Source organism: Amphiura filiformis, chromosome 6, assembly GCF_039555335.1.
Source record: "Amphiura filiformis chromosome 6, Afil_fr2py, whole genome shotgun sequence".
Classification (NCBI taxonomy): Eukaryota; Metazoa; Echinodermata; class Ophiuroidea; order Amphilepidida; family Amphiuridae; genus Amphiura; species Amphiura filiformis.
In genome coordinates, this window is record NC_092633.1 from 71,568,852 (window position 1) to 71,591,828 (window position 22,977).

General features: G+C 37.3%; 3 protein-coding genes across 3 annotated transcripts in view; 2 read left to right on the forward strand and 1 right to left on the reverse strand.

The window, feature by feature from the left end:
- Positions 1-5,997, forward strand: LOC140155969 (centromere protein S-like). The gene is made up of 5 exons (XM_072179010.1): positions 1-111; positions 2,344-2,467; positions 3,271-3,304; positions 4,278-4,344; positions 4,950-5,997. Exons 1-5 carry the CDS (start codon positions 73-75, stop codon positions 5,061-5,063), a joined length of 378 nt encoding a protein of 125 aa, XP_072035111.1. The 5' UTR covers positions 1-72; the 3' UTR covers positions 5,064-5,997.
- Positions 5,998-8,772: 2,775 nt separating this feature from the next.
- LOC140155971 (CD2 antigen cytoplasmic tail-binding protein 2-like) lies at positions 8,773-15,976 on the reverse strand. Its single transcript, XM_072179012.1, has 4 exons — positions 15,843-15,976; positions 11,837-12,067; positions 11,009-11,617; positions 8,773-9,793 (listed from the first exon to the last, which is right to left on the reverse strand). Exons 2-4 carry the CDS (start codon positions 12,048-12,050, stop codon positions 9,576-9,578), a joined length of 1,041 nt encoding a protein of 346 aa, XP_072035113.1. The 5' UTR covers positions 12,051-12,067; positions 15,843-15,976; the 3' UTR covers positions 8,773-9,575.
- Positions 15,977-16,076: 100 nt separating this feature from the next.
- Positions 16,077-22,977, forward strand: part of LOC140155970 (protein MTO1 homolog, mitochondrial-like) — a 33,925-nt gene continuing 27,024 nt past the window's right edge. Inside the window, exon 1 of the mRNA XM_072179011.1 lies at positions 16,077-16,255. The gene's annotated coding sequence lies outside the window, so the exon portion shown is untranslated. The remainder of the gene's footprint in view (positions 16,256-22,977) is intronic.

Genomic DNA, 22,977 nt, shown 5'->3' on the forward strand with positions numbered 1-22,977 from the left:
CCAAATTTGACCTGCAATTCGGATGTAAACAAATCAGGGTCAGGGTCAGCTACTTTCGCGGAAAATTTAATCATGACAGAATCCGATTATGAAGAGCAAGCTTACATCCAGGTTTGTATCAAAATGAAGTAAAATCCTTATATAAATTGCTGAACATGAATAATGGACCATCTCTAATTTACGAAATTCGAGATAAAATTGTGTCAAAAGCCTATAAATAAATGTAATCAAGCAAGATGATTTTATAATATAAGCTTACCAGTCCAAGTCCTAACTCATACTCTGGATCCCATGGCCGCTAAAGCCTCCAGCATACTTTCCTGCCGCTTGCCGCTGCGGCAAGCGGCAGGGCGTTTCAACCAATAACAAGCCTTTATTGTGTCCGTTTGTCTGCAATGCGCGTGCTCCATGCCGCTCAGCGGCAAGCGGCAGGGTAGTATGAAACCCGGGGTATGAAACCAGCATCAAAGTTAATTTTTATTACTTCCGTGGTCCGAGCTGTGCGCCAAGCGTAGACACAGAAGAAATAAACAATCACGCTGATTGGCTGATCAACGCACTTGACAACAAGCCGATTGACCCATTGGTCTTCGGCACGTAGTAGGCGACCTTGTCCTTGTACCCGGACCACGGAAGTAATAAAAAATTATTAACTTTATAATCATCTCATCTCATCTCATCATTCTCATCTGTATAGTCAGCAAGACATCATTACTCGACGCATCACGCTAAAGCTGAATTTATACTCGATCGCTGGGCGATTGCGATTAAACGCTTTTGGAAAGCGATGGGCAATCGCCCAATTTTGCGATGCATCGCCCGTCGCTTTTGCATTTATACTTATCACGGCGATAGCGATTGCAGACGACAATAAAAATATTCTAAATGCCACAAAATACATTTTGAAAACATCAGGTGCTGTCAATAATTCATAACCTCATTAATATACGCGAAGCCTGTAATCCAATCAAAAGAAATTGATTGCCTGACCGCGCACTAATTGCGAGGCCATTAGTAACTCACAATGACTCCGGACGCACAACAATGACTTATGCGCGCGCCCGATGCGTGTGTATAAGCTACGCGCTTATGGCAACGCACACGCCCTACGCCGATGCCGCCGCGCTTCTGTGATTGGTAGCTCTTGTTGTCGGGCGAATGTTATATTCGCCTGGTTGATTTTTTTGTAGGGTAGGTTACAACAATGATTAAAACTGGTTATATTTAACAGCGTTTTTATGGCATAAAATAACATAAAATGCCATTTTGATTTGTTCAAAATATTAGATACGACGGTAATGAATGACAATAATAACTTTGCACCATCTATTTCGTGGTCATTGTGTGAAATTGTTGGGTTTTGTTTTGGGCCTCGGTATTTTTCCTCGGGAACTACCGCTCCTTCGGAAAAATACCTCAGCCCAAAACAAAACCTCAGATTTCGCACAATGACCTCAAAATAGATGGTGCGCAGTTATTATTGTCTAATTATTGTTTTGAACTAATTCATCACCAAAAGTCAATAATCGAGAAAGGTAAATTAATTAGCAAAATAATAGATCCAGTTGGTTGAAAATGATTGGTTGATGCATTCACGTGTCAAGCGATATCGCTGAGAAGTTGAGATTTCTTCAACTTGCAAAAGCGACATCGTTTTTGCCTCAGCGATTTGATCGGCTTGACGCTCTGGAAATGTAAGTAAACATTGAGCATGCGTGAAAATCGCTTTTCTGCAAAAGCGATCGAGTATAAATTCAGCTTAACTGTGTATAAACCTCTGAATGATGCTTGCATTACATTTTAATTTCTACTTTTGGTTTGGTAGTGATCTTTTACTAATCAAATGCAGCAAACCTTTGACGAGCGCGACTACTGCGATGTTGCAAATTCGGAGCTAACAATGCGTACGGTGCACAGTTCATTCATAAATTTCCATTCGGCAACAGCAGATTGCCTCAGCAGCCAATCAGAGACAAGTGCGTCCAACGCAGTAAATACGCGATGTATACTTATAATACGCGCTCGTCAAAGGTTTACTGCATTTGATTATAGTAATACAGTACGTACGTGGCGTGCTGGACTGTGATCTACACAACAAAGGATCGTACCATAACATGACCGAAGGAGTGATACGTATTGGCGACATCGCATGATCGGTGCTGGTAGTAAATTCCAATTTTCTTTGCTTTGCCTTAGTTGTTCGGCTCAAAAATAAAAGGGGATATATCCGACAGTAAAAGCTAACATTTTATGCCAAAGAAATGCTAATCTATTTTGTATGAAATGTTATAATATGACTTTAAATCTAATTTTCATCAACTTTATTTTCTAATATATACCTAGCGTTTGAAAGCTGCAGTGCATTACACAGTTGGACAAGTATGTGAAGAGACTGCTACAGAGATGGACGTGACCTTCTCACGTCAGGTCATAGCCACAATATCAGAAGCTGCATTCAAGCAAATTGGTCAGTATCATCCTTGTCATGTATTACAGAATCCCGGTACAGAATACACCAAAAATATTTTGACCTCCTATAAACGAAAGTGCTTTTGCTAGGAGGCTAACCCCTTCCCCCTCCCTGACACGTAAATGTGTGAAATGTTGAAAATTCCAACCCAAAAGATCAACTGATCAATATTTGAACTAGTTTTTTACAATATAATCAAACTTTTTGAATTAAGTAAAAGGACTTAAGAGGTCATCAAACTTTTGGCTCTTGACATTTTGAACACTTACCAATAAAAAGAACCAGTGAAAGTAGATCTAGCCGAGCCTAGTACTGTTGAGACAACCAAGTTAAATTTAAGATTCACCAAACTTCACAAGACAGTCACTGGCCAGTTGTATACAGTGTACATTTTTTGCTTTGATCCATATCAAGTATATTTTAAGTTACCGTATTATAGAGATAGTGTCACTTCCAATTCATCTTATTATAAGACTTCAGCATTTGTGTCAGAGCTAACAAGAACACATCAAATCATATTTAAGGTCAGGCCAGGTTTGTAGATGATGGTTGAATACAAGAAGGTCAAAATATGTTGTTATTACTCTGCACTTACTACCTTCTTGCATTCACCTGACAATTATGATTGAAATAATTATGTCATCTCTGCTGTCCCTATAATATGTATGTTACGCCAATCAAATAATTTGTTTAGGCCTTATTATTAAAGTAAAGGAAGCAGTAATGTTGCACTTTTGTAGTATTATGTTACTCTGTAGATGAATTGAATATAATAGGAAATATTGACTTTCTATTTGCAGCTCTCTTTGCTCAGGACTTGGAGCTTTTTGCACAGTAAGTACCTATATTGTTCAACGTTTGTTAATGGAAACCAGCATGTTTGATTTTGTCACTTGCAGTGTTCGACTTACGGCAGACCCTAGGGCCAAAAGCCAGTGATATTCACTGCGAGTCTGTTGTATGCTATCATGGCGGCCCCTGCGCCTGTGAATTTTTTTAAACCAAAGTCGGCAACTTCTCTGCTATATGCATTTGGCAGCTGTTACTTATATGTGAGTCTGTGTCACACAAATGTGGACCATTGTAACATTAAAATGCATACAGATTATTCTCCCTTACATATATTGTGAGTACATATCAATTTGCGTGTTCATGTGTTAGACACTACATTGTACATGCAGAGCGCAGCACATTACACAACTGTTGTTGTGCATTGGTGCTGTGCTTTGCATTTTTGTATTAAGGATCGAATGCTGAAGGCATTGACCCAAAAAAGGTCTTAGCCTGTACCTATATTAGATGGCGGGCAAGTGACATCACAGGAATAACTTCTATAAGGTGTCAATTTAACAATTGCGTTTGGTTGTTAAAACGAGGGCCCACAGAATGGCAGACCTAAGGGTTCATATGGCCCTTGAAGGTGTTGGCTTATTTATAAATACTTATCACCTGTCAAGTTCTATATTTTCACTTTTATTGCTAATTGATCAAGATTCTAATTGTTTTTGAAGGAAGTGCTAACATCTGAAAATTATCCCTAAAATTTAGGAAATTTCAGTGATTTGTTTTTGGGTTGCGACTATGGGGATGTCCCCATGCCTCTAGTTGTGCTACCACTGTACATCAATAAAATCACAGATCCTGTGGTAAAATGAAAGCAAAAGTGTTTGGTTGGGCTTCCAATATTATACCTTTATTTATTAACTTTGAGGGTTTTATCTTTATGTGGGATCATTCTTTTCTTGAGAAACTTCCAAGCAGCCACATTTCTTCCAGATCTAAGTGATCCAATGATTTTTGATTTCAGGCATGCCAAGAGATCAACCATATCCTCAGATGATGTGAAATTGTTAGCCAGAAGAAGTACACAATTGGTAAGCATACAACCGGTCAAATTAAGTTTTCAGATAGTTGGGTACATAGTAAATGTACCTCAAATGTGGCAATCAACATACCAAGTTCTAACCTCAAACATGAAATAACATACAAACAGAACATGCATCAGGAGTTTCCAGCCTCATAACCACCAGGAGCTACCTCTAACTGTATAGCCTAATTCAAAAAGTGCATCACATACATTAATTTGGAAATAGAGGCAATTCATGCTGGTGCCACTGATATCAGACTTTTTGACTCCGCAATGTTTGTGAGGGCAATATAGTGTACCACCAGATTATTTCTACATACACCTGAAAACTACTATTTACAGTGGATGCTTGTTTTAAGTCTACCAAAAGTAAAGAGCAAAGAACTGAAAAGAATTGAACTACAAATTGTGCCCCTTGATCGATCCTGCTTAGTGTGGAGCCATGGGGAGTTAGTCAGCCCAAACTTCTTTTGCTTGATCAAAACTGAATAAATTACCAAAATAGATCTACAAGCAAGTAGAGGAATTATTCATGCTTGGATCTACATGTAAGTATATAAGTGTCATATTTGTAAGTGTTTTTTTGTGTTTCATTTTGATTTAACTTTCCAGTCTAATCACATGAAAGAACTGAGTGACCAGCAAGCAGCAACTACAGAAGCAGAGCGGGAGAAGAGGAAAGCCAACAAGTCAAAGAAGGGCAAAGCAAAGCCAACAGAAGACTAGACATGCAACCTGTATATGGACATTATTTATTTTGTACTAACTTGTACATATGGAAATATTTTAAATCTGGACTGTATAAACATGCATTTCCAAGTTTCTGTGCCTGTATATGAACTGCAGAGTGGCAGATTTGGCAAGGTCAGACCATTTTCACTTGTCAAGTTAAATTCAGTCATTTCAGTTGATCATTGAACCAACAGTCTGCCAACCATAACGATAATATTGATAATACACAAATGTAAGTTCATACAAACTGGTAATAAACAATTTCTAAAAGTTATTCTGAGTTTCAGCACATTGAATTTTCGATGTGTGACACACATCTTCATCAGAAGAAGTCCTGTGATGTTGTGATGGACTTGCCCTTTTGTTGACCATTGGCAACTTTTGGTCGAATGAGGGCATTGTATAAGGTCAAGAAGAAATCCCCAGAACGAAATCGTGATCAAAGACTGGAATTGCTGACCTTATACAACGCCCTCAATTGACCAAAAGACAACAATGGTTTAACTTTTAGAAATTAATAATACAGTACGAGAAATTCATCCTTTTCTTTGGGTTGAGTAAAAATAACATTGTCACCATGGTCTGTTTTCAATACCTTTGTTTCAGCAGGTTTTTTTTGCAATTTACTAATTCAACAGTTGACAACCAGTAACTACCACTAAGGTCATTTGGAATTGAATTGTAAAGGCCATATCATAATTTCTGTTGCTTTTCAGGAAAGCAATTACCAACATCTGATTGATAAGTCAGTAGCCATGACTGGACGCTGGTAGTGATTGTGAAACGCTAAATCATAGTCGCTACAACTGCTAGTATTGACAGAGATTTACAGGAACTAAAAGTAGGGTTAAAAGAATCAGGAATCAAAAGTTTCTGACCTTAGATTGTATGCATTATGAGTTTAAGGCCTGTCTTTAACCTAAAAACTGTACATACTTTGTCTTAAAGTCTTAAAAGACTTTATGGTTCTGAGAACTTGTGACTACATCAGTCAGTCTACTCTGAAGTACAAAGTACAGACGCGGATGCATACATTGTGCCGACTTTGAAGACACGCATACCTGCAGCAGAGACGCAGCACTGCGCAGTTTACGCTCGCGCTGTCACTTTGTACTTTAGAGTGGACAAACTGTGGTAAGGATTATTTTGGTACTACAAAAATCTCAAAATTGCCACCTCATTTGTTAATTAAGGGTTTACCGTCGTAACTAAACCTAGCGACCAAATTTCTTTAAATTTACATATTATGTACATTAGTATGTGTAGATAATAAATCAGGAAAAAAAACAGGGGGTGCCGGACCTCACTTTTGAGCTACAGCCGTTTTAAAAGAGGTATACATTTCCAAAAATCTCTGTATACTTCAATGGCAAAATCATCAATTTGCGTTGATGTTATGAAAAAGAAAAAGCTCTGTAAAATCGCGCAAAAAAAATTGTGGGTACCGGACCTTGTTTTCGCGTAAATTGACCAAAATAGGTCAAAAATGCATTTTTTCTGCGACACAATGCGTAGTTAATTGCGTACATGGATATTTTGGTGCGTACCAACCTCTGGTACAATTGTTTGTTTACGCAGGAAAGTTTTCACTGTAAAAAAATTTACCTAAGAAGTGTCCATAATAGGAATAATTATAATGATGTCGACTATAAAAGACTTAATGAAGCCTTAAAATTCTAATTCTAATTTGGTGCAGGCCTATTTTGGTCATAAACGGGTGTAAGAAAGACTCCCATTCTGCAAAGATATTGGGCCAAAGAGTTATTAAGTTACACAAAGAGGGGAATTTACGGCTTTCACCATCATGACCATGTTCACCTGACTCGAATGACCAAAAAGAGGATTTATTAAACATGTTAAAGTGAAGCGTTTGACACCATGGGCGGAAGTGTTTGACTAGCCTAGATTATTATTATAGGCACTAGGCCTACTTAGCATGCTTAGTGCCGTTTACTGAGAGGAAAACTTTTTTAGTCACAAAAACTATACAGAATTATCTTGAGGTGGATTCATATCATCAATGGTTGCGGTTCAATTAAGCAAAGTAAAACACTGGGTTGCCTATAGCTGTAGAAAAACGTTTTTTTTGTAAATGTTTGACACATTTTTTTGAAACTGAATAGTTTTGATGGTGTTGTCTATATCGCATGCATTATGAATTCAGTGCACGTAGTAGGTCTTTACCCAATAACAAAAAATGCTTTGAACATCTAAACTTTTAAAACATTTTTAAAATAACAATAAAAAACATTGAACACATGCTGCAAAACATATGTGACGTGTCATGTCAAAAGCAGACACTTTTGGGCAGGTTATCAATTTTGAGGTTTTTAAATATCTTAAATAAAGAGATATTTTGCTCCACAAGGCCGTTTTCCCCAAAGAAATCAGACATTCATAAGCGAAGATATTGAGTTCGTAAGTTATGGTATTATAAAATTGGGAATTGAGATATCGGCCTTTAAAAATATTATTGACAATGTTGAGGGTAGGAATTACCTTGAAAAATGTCTCATAAAATACAAGATGCCAGTTATATTCCGGTCTGAAACTATAAGACAATATTTTTAACATTAATAACACCACACATTTCTAACAAACTCAAATTGGGGAAAAATCACCCTGGGCAGATTTTTGGCTATTTCTCCATTTATGATCCTGTCCAAAAGTGTCTGGTTTTGACATGACACGACTCTAAGTTTGAACAATGTTGCCAAAATAATATAGGACTGTCTACAATAACATTTCACAACATGTTTTTAATTTTGTTGTAGTGTGATTCATTATAAAACTTTTTGCAAACGTATAACCTTTAATAGGCCTATATAATATAATGGTTACCCAACATTTAGGCCAAAATATTATTAAAACGAATTTAACCAACACTCATTTAGGCCTAATGTTAAAAAAACAACCCTGATTCTGTGTTTGTTGGGTAGGCCTATAACTTCATACCATCTATTGGACCCTATACTGTCGTAGGCCTACTTTGAGGGAGGGGGTCCAGGTCCGTTATCAGTGGAAGCATGCTGGCAAGATTTGGTTTGTACATGTTGTATTTAATATATTAGAAACGGCCACCTTTTTTGCGCTCAGCAAACATTGTTCTTTATTTTGTGGCCCTTATATCACAAAAATAGCATTGACACGCACAACACACATCGATTTTTCTGCGATGTCTGCAGCATAACGGGCGAAAGCACGACGCTGAGTACGCAGCGTTGAAAACAGGCTTAATACTCAAGTCGAATCGAGTGGCGTTGAAAACCCTTCAAACAGTACTGTGAAAATTACTGTTTGATGTGTGATTCAAAATAAAGACAAATGTCCATATCATACTAAGCAGTCACAACAGGCGTAGCCATTTTGTTTACTTTTTTTGCATGTAGATCCTTTACTTGATCATGTTGATGTGAAAAGCGATTGCTGATAATATTGGTTGTTGGCATGGTTACTAAGTATGCCCTAATGTCGATTGATTGACTTCCAAGGAAACTTGGTATCGCTGGGCATGATTGAAATTCTGTTGCCATTGTTTGATGACTCGCGATTTTTCTGTCACTCGCTGCAACTGCTATAGTATGTATGTTATGGGTATAATTTTATAATTACTATTGACTGCCACTTATTAGGATGTTCTTCTGCTTTTAAGATATGTCTTCAGTTTGTTACACAAATAAAGACAACTAATGTTATTCCTATATTGTATATTACAATTGTAATTTGTATGTGAGATTTATTTCTGCATGATCATGTAGCAACACACAAGTAAACATCTGGGAGAGATTATTTGGTCTTGGTTGGGGTCCTGTGCCAGGATTGCCATAGACAACCCTAATGTGACGAAAATGGTAAATATTTAACCCCTATTCACTAGTATTCAGGATATAAAGATCATAAAAATTCTATGACTGTTCTCTGGACCCATGTTTTGTCAGTTCTTTGTTTCCCATCCCATGAACTTTTCTTTTTACCAAAGAGGTTAGACCGAGAGAACATGGATTCTGCCATGTTGTTATGCCATGTTGGCATGATGTAACTCAGCCATGAGCCCAGGCAAACTGATTCCTGGCGCATGCCATCAATCGGCATGTAATGCATTGTGCCAACTATGAACCAAACACACACACATGTATGACTCCATCTCCTATATACAATTCTTGTTAGATTCCACACGGGATGTACATTATTTTGGCACTATGCCTAATAATCCAATATGGCAACAAATATTTCCATGGCGTTAAGCTTAGGGCTACATGGAATCCCTACTCGCCTAGTCAAACTTGTATAGTAACTTGGATTAGCATAATATTGCCATAATTGTGTCCACAAGTTATGTGAACTGATTATCCATATTTACACATGAAATTCATTTTGAAAAACTGAATTATCTGCACTATTTGAAGATGATTCTTAAAATAATGACAGAACAATAATAGAATCATATTTGTCCACATCCACGACAACAGTCTAATAATATACACACTTTTGTCAAAATGGAGTCACTTATGTGTAGAGATCAAAATCAAGTCTTTTTGAGTTATAGAAATTATTCTCGCCAACTTTTCTGCACCATACTCCATCGGCAAAATAGTTTTGTTCTTGCCATTCCAGCATTTGGTTGCTATCAAATGGTCCGTGGAGTTCAGCATCGTCTTTTTGCTCCCATTTGTATTCCCAATACACTGCATCTACATCAAGTGACGCCTTGGTATCGCTTGTTTCTGTTGAGCAAAGAAATATCAAATAAAATTATCAATCATTTCAGCAATACATACTTTTCAATTTAAGCAAAAATAAATTTGTCCTTAAGCCATAATGTATGATTTTCATCAACAAAATGCTAAAATAATATTAATAATATTAAATAACTGTGAATTAGGTTTCTGTCCATTTTAAACCAAATAACAAGGTAAAGTGTCAGTGAAAGAAGCCCCACTAGCTATTTTGGCTGTGAAACATGGAGTTCTATAGGGGACTAAATGTGTGAATTATGACATGTAAATTGATCTGTTAATCTGCTAAACACAACAAATTTGGATGATTCTATATATTTCATATCATCGGATCATATATTATGGTTTGCAGTCACAATACAGTGTATAATAATATTGAGGTTTGAAACATTTCTATGTGCACTGCAGTGGTAGTGGATGCAGATCTTGGAATAGAGTTTGTCCTGTCCTTCTCAGTTGTTAATATGTATAGACTAACTTGAGATAAGTACTATGCCATACATGTAAACATAGTACATAATATTCAAAGACTGCATATTCGCAATTAAAACAAACCCCAGAGATGCTATACCGCATCCACTTCAACTGATTTATACACATGTATGTATGGCATATTCACTCACATCCCATGGACACTAAACCCCAGTCTTGGTAGGTCCTTCAAATAATTTTTAGTACAATAATACTGCCAAAATATTATTATTATCATAACACTCATAATCATACTCTACGTTGGTCCATTCTTGCAAGGATATCCAATTGCACAGGATTCACACTCAATTCTATACACTTTTTTGAAAACACAAGTTCTTTAAGGGATTAATGTTTCTAGTTTTGAGCCTTGGAAAAGTGGACAAACATAACAAGTTTGTGTATGATGTTGTTCAATCAGTGCCCATACAAAAGGGTACATCCTTTTGTTTGATTCATACCTACATTTCATAATCTGATGCACCAGAAAATCACCTCACTTTTTAGCTTTTTAGAGTTATGGTGGACACAATAGGATGGCACTGCACAAAATGGGTAAAGTCTCTTTAATTTGTCGGTTTTATCCATAATGAATACTGCCCTCCTCTTGTTAACGCCATACATGTACTTTGATAAGGCTAATGGTATCAATCAAAATGAACCGATTATGAATCAATCAAAATGGTATCAATCAAAATGAACTGATTATGAATTGGATAAACTAAATCATACCTGCACTACTTTGTGTACTCAATTTCTTGTCGTCTACTTCCTCTGCAAACATATCAAAGGCATCTTCCTCTTTCTTTTTCTTCTTCTCCTCCTCTTGCTTCAACAGGTGACTTATCCTCTCATATGTATACTGATAGGCCTCATAGTTACCATTGCTAACAAGTTCATCTGCAAGCTCTGTCAGTTTTAACATCTCCTCTTTGTTCTCCTCACTACTTTCTCCTTTATTGTCCGTATCTTTATCTTTCTTTACTGTCCATTTCCTCCTGTTCCCAGGAGTAGATTTCTTGCCTCCAAGTCTTCTCAGTCCTTTCGTAACTGTCTCTCCTGGTTTCAGAAATTCCAAGATTTCTTTCAGAATTTCATTTTCTGGCCTTTGTGCTTCTTCATTTCCTTCCTCCATTGCCTCAGCAACTGTTTTCTGTCCTTTTTCTAACTCTTTCACTTTGACCCAATCAATATCATCAAGCCAGCTGTCTCGAATCACTTCTTCTTTCTTCTCAAAGTAATTCCCATGCGCATCGAATCTGCCTTCCTCCATTTCCTCTGTCAGGTTAAATGGAGTGAGTTTGATTCCTTCATCATAAGTTATGGTTTTATCTTCTGAACCTTTAAAATTAAGCAAACAAAGTCCAAGTACAGTGTAGTACAATTTTGTTAAGTAAAAGTAAACAACATAAAGTCCAAGTGATACAAAAGATAGAAAATAGAAAGAAAAAAACCCCTCATAACACAACAACTTCAATAATCACTTCCTTACCGGTACTAGAGTAATTGTAATTTTTGAAACTTCTATAGATTTGAGATGGATATACTCAGTTTTAATACCTTCAACAATATCAGTTTCATCTAAGTTATATCCTTTCTGATCTTTCTCATCCTCCTCCTCTTCTTCATCACTATCCAGGGTATGGTTGGATTTGAAGGTTCTGCTCCAGCTTTTTTCTTTGGTATCATCATCCACTTTGGTCTTCTTTGAGTTCTCTTCACTATCTCCTGAACCGCCCGCTGTTTCTTCAAAAGTCACTTTACGTTTTGACATGTTGAGGTTTGGTTCCGCTGTACAAAAAAAAATGCAATTTTTAAGTAAATATGAATCTGTTTTTTTGACATATAACTAAAAAGCTGAAGAATAATTATTTGATAAGGAACTCATACAAAGATTCTTGTTAGGCCTAGTTGATTGGTCAATTAAAATTGAATATTTATATATGTTTCTTTTAATGTCAGCTCTGGTATTAACTTTACATTTTTCATAATTTCCTGATTCGATTTAGAGGGGTTTTACATGCACAAATGCATGTAACTTTGGCTCTGTGCATGTAGAATTTTGCCTGTGCATGCAAAATTTTGTGTTATTCAGCCCATTTTGAGGAAAAAATCAGAGTTGTGCATGTAAATTTTATTTTCTAAATCGAACCCTAGATACATGCCATGATTTTTAGTGCTTATTAATATGAAGCATAAGTCTTGTTTGCAGCTCTAGTAACAGACACGATTCGGTGTAGCTGACAGCTCTCCCTTGATTGTGAAATCTATCCTGAATCTTGGCCACTGATAGATAACTGACAAAGGATAGAGCTGCCACTCTATCTCAAATCATCATCATGGACAGGTTTAGCCCCGAAAAATTTGCTCAAATGACACGTTGGAGAAGTGTTAGCATGGTTTAGTCGTGAAAATGAGCAAACATTGCTCCTGAAGACACTTGTTACAAAATTTTGGTAACATTTACACTTCACACAGAATTATTTAATGCATTTGAAAATTGATGACAATAAAGTGACTGAAGGAGTTATTGTTCCCCGCTTTATTGACAAGTTCACAACAAACAATACCAGTACGGTAACTATTGTGTTGTCCTGGTTGTCAGCAGATGCGCAATGATACCGGGAAGTGTTGCAGAAAGGTAAGCGTACTCATTATTTATTCAAAATTTCAACCAAAAACAGCATGTAGCCTTAACCCGGGAGCCTTAAAGGGCCATTCTTCAGAAAATGAAACTAATTTGAAAAAAATCAAATTGTAGGTATCATTTATTTTTTAACTTTTTTGTGACAAGTACAGTTCAAAGTTTTAAGAACTATAATTTTTATGAAAAATTAATCGCCGAACACCCTAATTTGCATAAATTAACATAATTGTTAGTTTTGGGTCTAAAAGTATGGTTTTTGGGCCATTTTAACACTTACTGCAGTTTTAACTTTTTATAATTGTGTTTTTTAATTTCCTTAAAAATATACTGTTATGACGCCACTAAAACAAATCAGAACTGTTGAAAAAATTTTCAAACCACGACTATCCCGTAATTGACGAAACAAATAAATTGGTTTTGTATGTCACACACGTGACCAAAAACATGCATTTGTTTTTACCATCAGAAAAGATTTTATTAACTGAACTTCATATTTTATGTCAAAAGGTAGACTGATTATACCCTCCATTCCAGCTTCCTAAATGGAAATTATTATTCTTAGTTTTTATGTAATTCATGATAATTAACAAGTCACACACGTGACCGGGGTCACGTGTGTGACAAGTTTGGTAACGTGTGTGACATACAAACTCCGACATGGAATTCCATTAAGAACACCTTATGATGTTGAATTTTGGTATCAATGTATAGCTATGGGTCTCCTCTATCCACTGACACCAAAATAAATAACAACGTTCTTGATACCTTGCTGCTATGGTATCATTTTGTGGTTGTGTCCTCACAAATGTGATAAAACCTTGATTGTACACACAAATAGGCTAAAAATGGACTTTATGGAAGAAAAAAATCCGAACATGAAATTTTTACCTGATTTGTAGTTGCCATATGAAAGTAAATCACAAAATGAACCTAAACACAAAGTTTTAGCTCAACATCACCTGAAATATTCTTAAAAGAGCAAAAACTGACCCATGTTTTACCCCTACCCCTAAGAATATGGATTTCTGTGTCACCATCCGGATATTTCAGTTTTAATGGAAGGTTTGTATGAAGTGATTGTTGACATCACACCACTGTTTTTCCCTAAACATACATTCAGTTGGTTATAGGGCATATAATAAATAAATTTGGAAACAAATTTGCTTTTATAAAATACTTTAATTGTACACCCAAAAGTTTGGTAACGTGTGTGACGTTCAGACGAACAAAACCAAATGTCACACACGTTACCAAACGTTTAGTATCAAACCCTCAATTAACACAGCTAGGCATGAATGTTTCTTGTCAATGTTGGTGTCATTGTAATTGCAAGATATCAATGCTTTACTACATTTGGTATGAATATGTAGGTCCTTTAACATTCACAGAAATTTAGAAATGAATTTTAAAATCCAAAAACTTGCATCCGTCTGATGTCACACACGTGATCGACCCTTTGTTGACCCCTGACACAAAAAAACCACAACATAAAAAAAATATCAAAATATTTCTGAAAAGTAAAGACATTTGTGTAACTATCATGCAAAAGATATGGTGTTAGCTGTTTTATTTATAAAGCAGGCACAAGAGCATTAGTGTGAAATAGCCCTAGTTATGTCACACACGTGACCAAAGAATGGCCCATAACATGTTTTCAACTGTACAAATACAAGTCTTTTATTCTGTCAAACAATATATTTTGTTCCAAAATTCATGTTTTATCTATTTTTTGATGTTAAAGAGCTGGATGCAAAACCGGTGATACCAGCTCCAAAGCTTTCACAGAGAACGCACGCTTGATGTGTGCTCATTTTGAGGGTAATTTACGCCACCGTATCATGCATTTTCAAGCGCATTTGACATCTTTTCATTGTGTAACAAATTTCTCAAAAAACGTGAAGCATTTTTCTGAGAAAATTAATTCCCTCATTTCTCGACGCCCCTTTCCACACATCGATCATCTTTTCATTTCATGTGACGGTTGGAAAGATGCTGATTAGGTATGTTTCTTGCACTCCCAGGCCCGTAACCAGGATTTATTTGTTAGGGGCTGATTTTGAAAAAGTGGACTTTTTTTCCAAAATTTGGAACTTTTTTTGACCCAAAAGGCGTAAAAAAAAAATCCCAATTTTTTTCGCAAATGGGACTTTTGGGCATTTTGGGATGGGGGTGTCTGCCCCTAGCCACTCCCTGGTTTCTTGCTTTTCCTGTGTTTTTTAATTGTTTTCGTGACACAAAGTTAAAAGGGCATTTCGTGATCCACAGCCTCACACTGCCTCATCCCCCCACTTTTCTCAAAAAAAGTTGAGATTTTTACATCACTGGAAACCTCTGGCTACATAATGTTTATGTACAAAATATTTCTTGCAGATTAATTCGTTTAGCAAAGATATCGTGAAATTTGAATTTCGTTCTGGTGGACCAGAACGAAATTACAATGCATTGTCTATGGAGCAGTGTAATACACATAAATCATGCATAACTCGCGAACGCAAAATCGGAATCAACTGAAATTTTGGGAATAGGTTTTTTTCGTGGATATCTAATGAAAAATGACATAAATAGAGGATGCTAGCCTAGGATCATGAAATACTCCTTTTTGTACAAACACAAAAATAGCCGTTTTTACTTATTTTCATAAAGTTGTTTTGACCTGTCCTTGTCCTTGTTTTTTACCCCATCAATAGTACATTAAACCTTTAATATACATGTACACCAAAGTGCTTGGCAACTGTTTGACCCTGAAAGTCATAAAGCTCCGTCGAGAGCTGCATCAATTCATGCAAGGCTGTTGAATTCGACAAGATAGGTAAGCTTAAAAGCTTTATTCCTGTAAGTAAGTTATTTATCACATTTTGCAAGTTGTGTAGCCTTGGCCATGATCTCGTGGGCTTGATTGGTAATAATTGATAATCTTACCGTGATTAATATATTAGCTGTAGTGTAAAAATGCTTCAAAATATGTACTTTCAAAATGAAAACCCGATTCAGTTTTCAGATGTGGTGGTGCACCGCTATAATAACGGGAAACGCGTTTTCAAAGTTCATAGGGAGATGCGCAGCGATCGATCGTTTTAGCCAATGAAATGGATAATACCTGTCGCGGCGAAAATTTATTGGTCAGAGCTAGGACGTTAATCGCTGGCGATCACTCTTTAAACTAGTGAATTGAATTCAATGTCAGCGCCCTGGTGATCTGGAACTGATCTGGATTCTGGATTTCTAGCTCAACAACACAGCCTACAGGTTTATAAGAAACGAACCGGAACGTGTCTACGTGTGCTATTTTAATTTATGTTAGATGAAATGCTGAAATGATTGATATCTAATTGGTAGAATTTAAAAGAAGAAAAAATTAATAAAGTTGTAAGTGTAGTACCGTAGACGTAGTTGTAGGAATCCACCACACCACCTCAATGCCTTCGGCAAAATATTTCCCTAAAATATCGCAAAGTAGTTTGATTGACAGATTTCACCTCTGACCTCGATCACAAACATGGCTGCGCCCAGTGGGACATTCACACACACACAAAATGCAATACACACGATAGTTATGAAAATCAATCGCATTATTTGCCTCGTTTACCGACGTGCTTTGACAAGTTTGCAATAGGTTTTCAATTCATCTTGTATGAGAAGCAAAAAAAGGACAAATATTGCCACGGACATCGAATCCCGCATCGAATACGGACGGCGAAAACATGACGAGATATCGAGATTTGTTCCATTGACTACCATCATGACCATGTACTGCGCTGCCCGTATGTTTTCATATATGCATCAGTTGATCATAATGTGTGAGCTTGTGTGTACAGCTAGCTGAGCATGCTGTACATGTATGTTGGATTGTGTTGCTTGTTGTGTACACGATTCTGCAAGGTGGGTTTCTTTTATATAAGGGGTGGTGCAATAATTCTGTGTAGGCCTACCCCTGGGGGTGAATTCTCAAAATGGTCTGCCAAAAACGCTTGCCCCCCCTTTGGCCATGCCAAAAATCTTTGCCCCCTTTCGACGTGCCAAAAACGTTTGCCCCCCCTTTTGATGTGCCAAAAATCTTTGCCCCCCCTTACACATGCAAGATTTTGGGAAACCCAATTTAAAACCTTAAATTGTCTTATCATATAATGCGAGTGCAGCGAGCAGGAAATTTTGCATATTTGAATGTGTTCCTAACGTTTTCCTATGCCTTTTTAGGGCGTAATGTAGAAACGGTACCCAAAATATCTGTGCCAAAAATTGCTTGCCCCCCTTTCGACCTGCCAAAATCGCTTGACCCCCTTTTGACCTGCCAAAAATGCTTGCCCCCTATAATCCCCGGTACACATAATTATTGCACCACCCCTAACCATACTAGTCTAAGTCTACCGTTCACAAACACTTGTTAGGGGGCATGATGCAAAAAAGGCGGCCCTGAAATTTTTTGACCCTCTCTAAGGGGGGCAGGGGGACCTGAAAAAAATGACCAGGTGATGACCACAAATTTTCTTGGAAAAATTGAGTTTATATGCTTTTCTATGGGGTTGACCCATAATTTTCATGTCAAAAAGGGAGGTCCCTGAAATTTTCGAGGTCTGTAAAGTCCCCCCTTACAAGACTAGTGTTTGTGAACGGTCCTTTACATTTAATTATTTTGTTTAAAAAGGTGATGATTTAAAACTCAAAAAATGAGGGGTCTTGCCACCATGGCTGTGCAATAATTATGAACCGGGGGGATTTCCAAACGGCTCGCCAAAAATCACTTGCCCCCCCCTTTTCGCCCCGCCAAAATTCGCTTCCCCCCTCTCGGCCTGCCAAAAATTCTTTGCCCCCCTTGCGTATGCCAAATTTTTGGGATCCCAATTTACAAACTCAAATGGTCTAGATATATGTTGCGAGCGCAGCGTGAAGGAACATTTACTTATTTTAAGCGTTTCCGTCCTGTTTTCCACAAGCCTTTTATTTAAAAGGCGCCCCATGAAATGTGCCAAAATCGTTTGCCCCTCCCTCTTGGCTTGCCAAAATTGTTTGCCCCACCCCTATCTGCTCGCCAAACATTTCTTGCCCCCCCAATTTTACCCTCCCAGGGCTCATAATTATTGCACAGCCCTTACTCAGTTACTGTACAAAATTTATTCTGCAACCTACTACAGGAATTTTTAATAAATCGTGGCAATGTGATTTTCAATTTTAAAAGCGAGTGCATCCGAGTTAAAAGAATGAAACTAAAAGCATCGCTGGATGCTGTCCATGGTAAAAGGCAATCTATAATCCTGATACATGGATAATAATTTGTAATTTATCATTGGCTAATATTATTTTACATTTTATTTTATTCTCATTTCCAGGTGCAGTAGAACAACTGAGGATAATGGCAATTCTTGAAAGACCGAAAAGATAATGATTTGGAAGTGAACAGCTGGCATCTGTAAACTATCTGTTGCATGCATTTAAAACTCTCCCAACATGCTGCTGGACCGATAAAGTCAACAATTTAATGTTTTGAAGAAAAATCTTATCTGGAGGTTTAACATTTTAAAAGAAATTAAATACTTGCATAGCAATACATGTTGTGCATAAACTAACTACATGCACGATGCAGTAGTAATTTAGTAAATATGAACTCCAATTATAAAAACAATAAGGACCTCAAAAAGTGACACTGACATGTGATGCCTACAAGTACAATGCAGAGTTCCTTGTACTATATTTTGTAGACTGTAAATTATAGCACAGAATGATTGGAAATGTTCAATGTGCAGACATTTTTATTTGGTTCGCCTCAAGTTCGGTAGGCCTAATGACATCAATGTCTTTTCGCGGTTGTGCCATTACAAACCAACTAAGGCTCTCACCAATTCTGAGTTCCGCCTGTTCTTGGCCTACCGGGTCAAAGTACCTGAAAAATGGCAATTTTTTTTTTAAAAAATTTGAAAAAATAACCTGGCAGTTATAGGCCTTAGATTACTCAGTTGTTATTCGAGGTTGGAAACCAGAGAAATACTGCTATTTAAAAAAAATTTAAAAATTGGATTAAGTTGTACATTTTAATTACTTTTGCTTCTATTGATCAGCTAGCAATGCATACTAATTCAATTTGTCCCTGCCTGTTCAATAGAAGCAAAAGTTGTTGTCTTTAAATTTTTTTAGAATTTTAAATCAGGTACCGGTACCCAAGTACATAATTACCTGTTAGTTGAGAGCCTACCAACATTGTACATGTGCGCTCTACGCAATTAACTTTACGAGTGCGATTCAATACTCCACCCCTGCCCAAAAAATTTTGCACCAACGTCACTACCGAACTTGAGTCAAACTAGGGTTCCGGTGGGTGTGTGTGTGTGGGGGGGGGGTGGCAGTGATGGGTAAGGTGTACCTTCATTCAAATAATTAAAATCTCGATACTGCAAATATGACGCAGTATCCACTTCAAGGGTTTAAGTCCAGAAGGCCCCAATTGCAATAGCTGCCATGTAGACATCTCAATAATTTTTGCATTTAATGTAGTGTACATATCTAAAATATGACACCTGGCAGCTATTGCAGATAGGGCCTTCTGGTCCTAAATCTTCGACTTGTAAATGCTTTATTATTGGCAGACAAACTATTTCTTTCATGAAGACTAGCATTGGCAGGTGTCAGTCAATGCTAGTCTTTTGTGAAAGTACCATAAAGTAGGGCTTGAATTGCAGTGAGGCTACCAAGGCCATTGCCTGCCCTATTTCAGTTTCGGCCTTGGTACCCCATATCTTTGTCATTTTCAAGGCATTCTTCATCACTTGTTGGCCTTGGTGCCCTTGCTAGTCTTTTGGGAAATTGGGAAGGCTTGTGTGCAGGCCTCGAATTTCAATGTGTTTTTTTTTGGGGGGCACCCATTTTCAAGGCCCCCCAAAAAAAACACATTGAAATTGAGGCCTGCACACAAGCCTTCCCAAAAGACTAGTTTCTGCCAATAGACAAACAAATGATCTTTTTGTACTTGCAATTCATTACTAAAGTTATTTTTTTTTTTTTTTTAAAAAAACGCAACAAGAAAGCATTGTGAATACTGCCTGTATGTAGTTTTGATCACTGTTTATTTTGAGATTTGTAAGAAATTTAAAAAAATAAAAAGCACTATTAAAACAGTATGAAGTTCTGTGTTTGCTTGTGTTTGGCATCAATAAACAATCAAACCAAAATAGTTCATCACACCTACTAAATAGAGAATAAATGATGGGAATTTTTTACTAGCCTCTACTATTGTGTGATGGAAGAAGATATCCAGTATACGTTCCTACAAATTCCTCAATCAGTCTACTAGTGATTGTAATCAGAGACAAGTCCAAAATTGGATTAAAACATTTAAATGAAATTTAACTGAATTCTAATCTATTCTTAAACACTTGAGAATGTTCCTGCAATCTTATTGGTTCTTACCCGTGTGATACGACATGATATCACACGGGACAGCTGCGATAATGCATCGACGCGATAGGCGTACTCGCTATTTGAACCAATTGAGGTATAGCAACAACGGGACTGATCGATTTTAAGCCCTAGGTATAATTCCTTGCAAAATGTAGGATTTAATTTGATTAAAATTTGTAATTCTTTTGATATTTTTATTTGAATTGAAGTGTTTAAGAATGAGAATAAAGGTATTGTTTTTAGCAGCTGTCGTGCATCTATCATCTTATATAGCATGCAACATCATTATTTTTTGCTTAAAATAATAATGAGACGATAGATGCACTACAGCGGCTAAAACAATACCTTTATTCTCTAATTAGAAACATTCAATCTAATTCGATTTTTTAAATCGCTTTGATTTTTTAAAATCCAATTCGATTCAATCTAATTTGATTTTAATTTAAGGGGTTAAAAATCAATCTAAGCAATTTTTAATCCCTTAAATTAAAATTGAATTAAATTATATTCCAATCTGTCTAGATTGAATATTTCTAATACTAGATCTGAATATTTTTTTACACATTCCATTACACCTAATTTATGAGTCCCGACTTTTAATACTAGTATTGTTCTTCAATTAGCAACATAGTGAAGTGCGTTTCTGAACTCCGTTCTTTCAGTCCTTTGTTTTGTCTGCCTCTGCTGCAAAAAGCGACATGGAATGGCTCACAGGGGCATTGGTCAATGGTGACTGGCAGTTGGTTGTTACTTGTACAGTAGCTCTCATCTTTTGGCAGGGCTGAACCGGGGGTCTGAAAAGGAAAATAGGATTTTAGAAAATTTGTTAGGGTAGAGCTGGGACAGTGGCACAATACCTCCAGCAGTGATCGAAATAAGCACTTATCCTCTTGTCCTCTTGTCCAAAAATCACTGGGGACAACCATATTGAGCTATGTACTTATCCCCTGGACAACCACTATTTGGATTCTTTGTACTCAAATACATGACTTATATGTTTTGGGGACAACCAAAATGTTTTGAGGACAAGCAGAATTCATGCTTTAGTTGTCCTCGGGACAACCTCCATATTTTCCTTATTTCGGACACTGACCTCCAGCATGGGGCTGTTACAGCAGCTTCGTTTGAAATCCTTGCCCCCACTCACACTTTCCCAAATGAACACATTCTTCAATAAAAATCAGCATTTCCCCAGTCCCCTTTGGTGGTGGTGGCAGATTTACCCCATCAGCTACATGTAACTGTTCTCTTGATTGCGAAAGTCTAGTTTCAGTCACTGGAGAATGTTACCCTGAACCCCCCCTGTGGTGCGGTGTCATTCAGCACTGAGTGATTTCATTTATGGGGCAAATTATTAACCCCCAGTCGGTCGCACACCACAGGGTTCATTTAGGTGTCATATTTGGGAACGTTCACAAACACTTGTAACAGGGGGGGCCTAATGCCCAAAGAAAAATTGCCGGGGGGGGGGCTTTAAAAATGTCACCTTAATTTTTTCTTGTAGAACATTAATTTACACTATTTTCTATAGGGTTGACATTCATTAATCATGGCCAGAAAGGGGCCCTGAAATTAATATTAGGTCTGAAAGTGGGGCCCTGAAAAAGATTTCAGACCCCGAAGCTGAGAGGGGGGGCATATGATTTTTGGCACATATTCTTGGGGCGCCTTTGAAATAAATCGATCTAACAAGGCTTAGGAAACCCGTACGGAAATGCTTAAATATGCCAATTTTCCTGAAGGCCTATAGACCATTTTAAGGTTTGCAAATTGGGATCCCAAAAGTTTGGCATGTGCAAAAGGAGGGGGGGGGGGGTAAATATTTTTTGGCAATTTTTGGCGAGCCATTTGGAAATTTTACCCCCGCCCATATCAAAAAAAAATAAGGTAGCGGATGCCTACCCGGTGCTGATCCGCAAGGTATCCGATACCTTGTGGATGTCATTTTTAAAGACATCCGATGGCACCCGCTAGCGGATTAGTTTTCAGATGCCTCAAAGTCAGAGGTGGGAGCTACCGGGTAGGTATCCGGTACCTTAACAAGATATCCAAAAAGGCACCCGCTAACTTAGTCAATAAAAGGGAGGCATCCGAAAGGGCACCCGCTAACTTAGTCAAGAAAAAGGAGGCATCCGAAAGCTATCCACTAACTTAGTCAATAAAAGGAGGCATCCAAAAGGTATCCACTAACTTAGTCAATAAAAGGAGGCATCCAAAAGGTATCCGCTAAGGTCACATGATCACCAACTGCCATTTCAAATTTGCTGTTGGATTCATGCAACAAGCTGTTCTCTTGATGGTGGTGTTTTGGTCTCTTTACACAAATCATTCATTCTTTATGGAGAATTTTATACTACAGATGACTACAATGACTATATATACACATGTAGATGCACAGGTAAATTTAAGATTTGCAGAGTTGCATTTCAAGCAGTAAATGTTATAAGCTTATCAACTGCATGTGCATGTGCACAGGCTGCTGAATTTTGCAGTATGCACTTGCAAGTATCCAAAATTAGTTTTCTGTGATAACCTTGCTTCTAGCCACTGCAAATTGGATTCATATCATTGGCATAATTACTGATACATGTCTAAAAGCTTAGGTTGGGGATCGGAGGTATAATGGTACAATGCCACAAAGTAGTACCTCTGGGCCCAGGTTGGCACT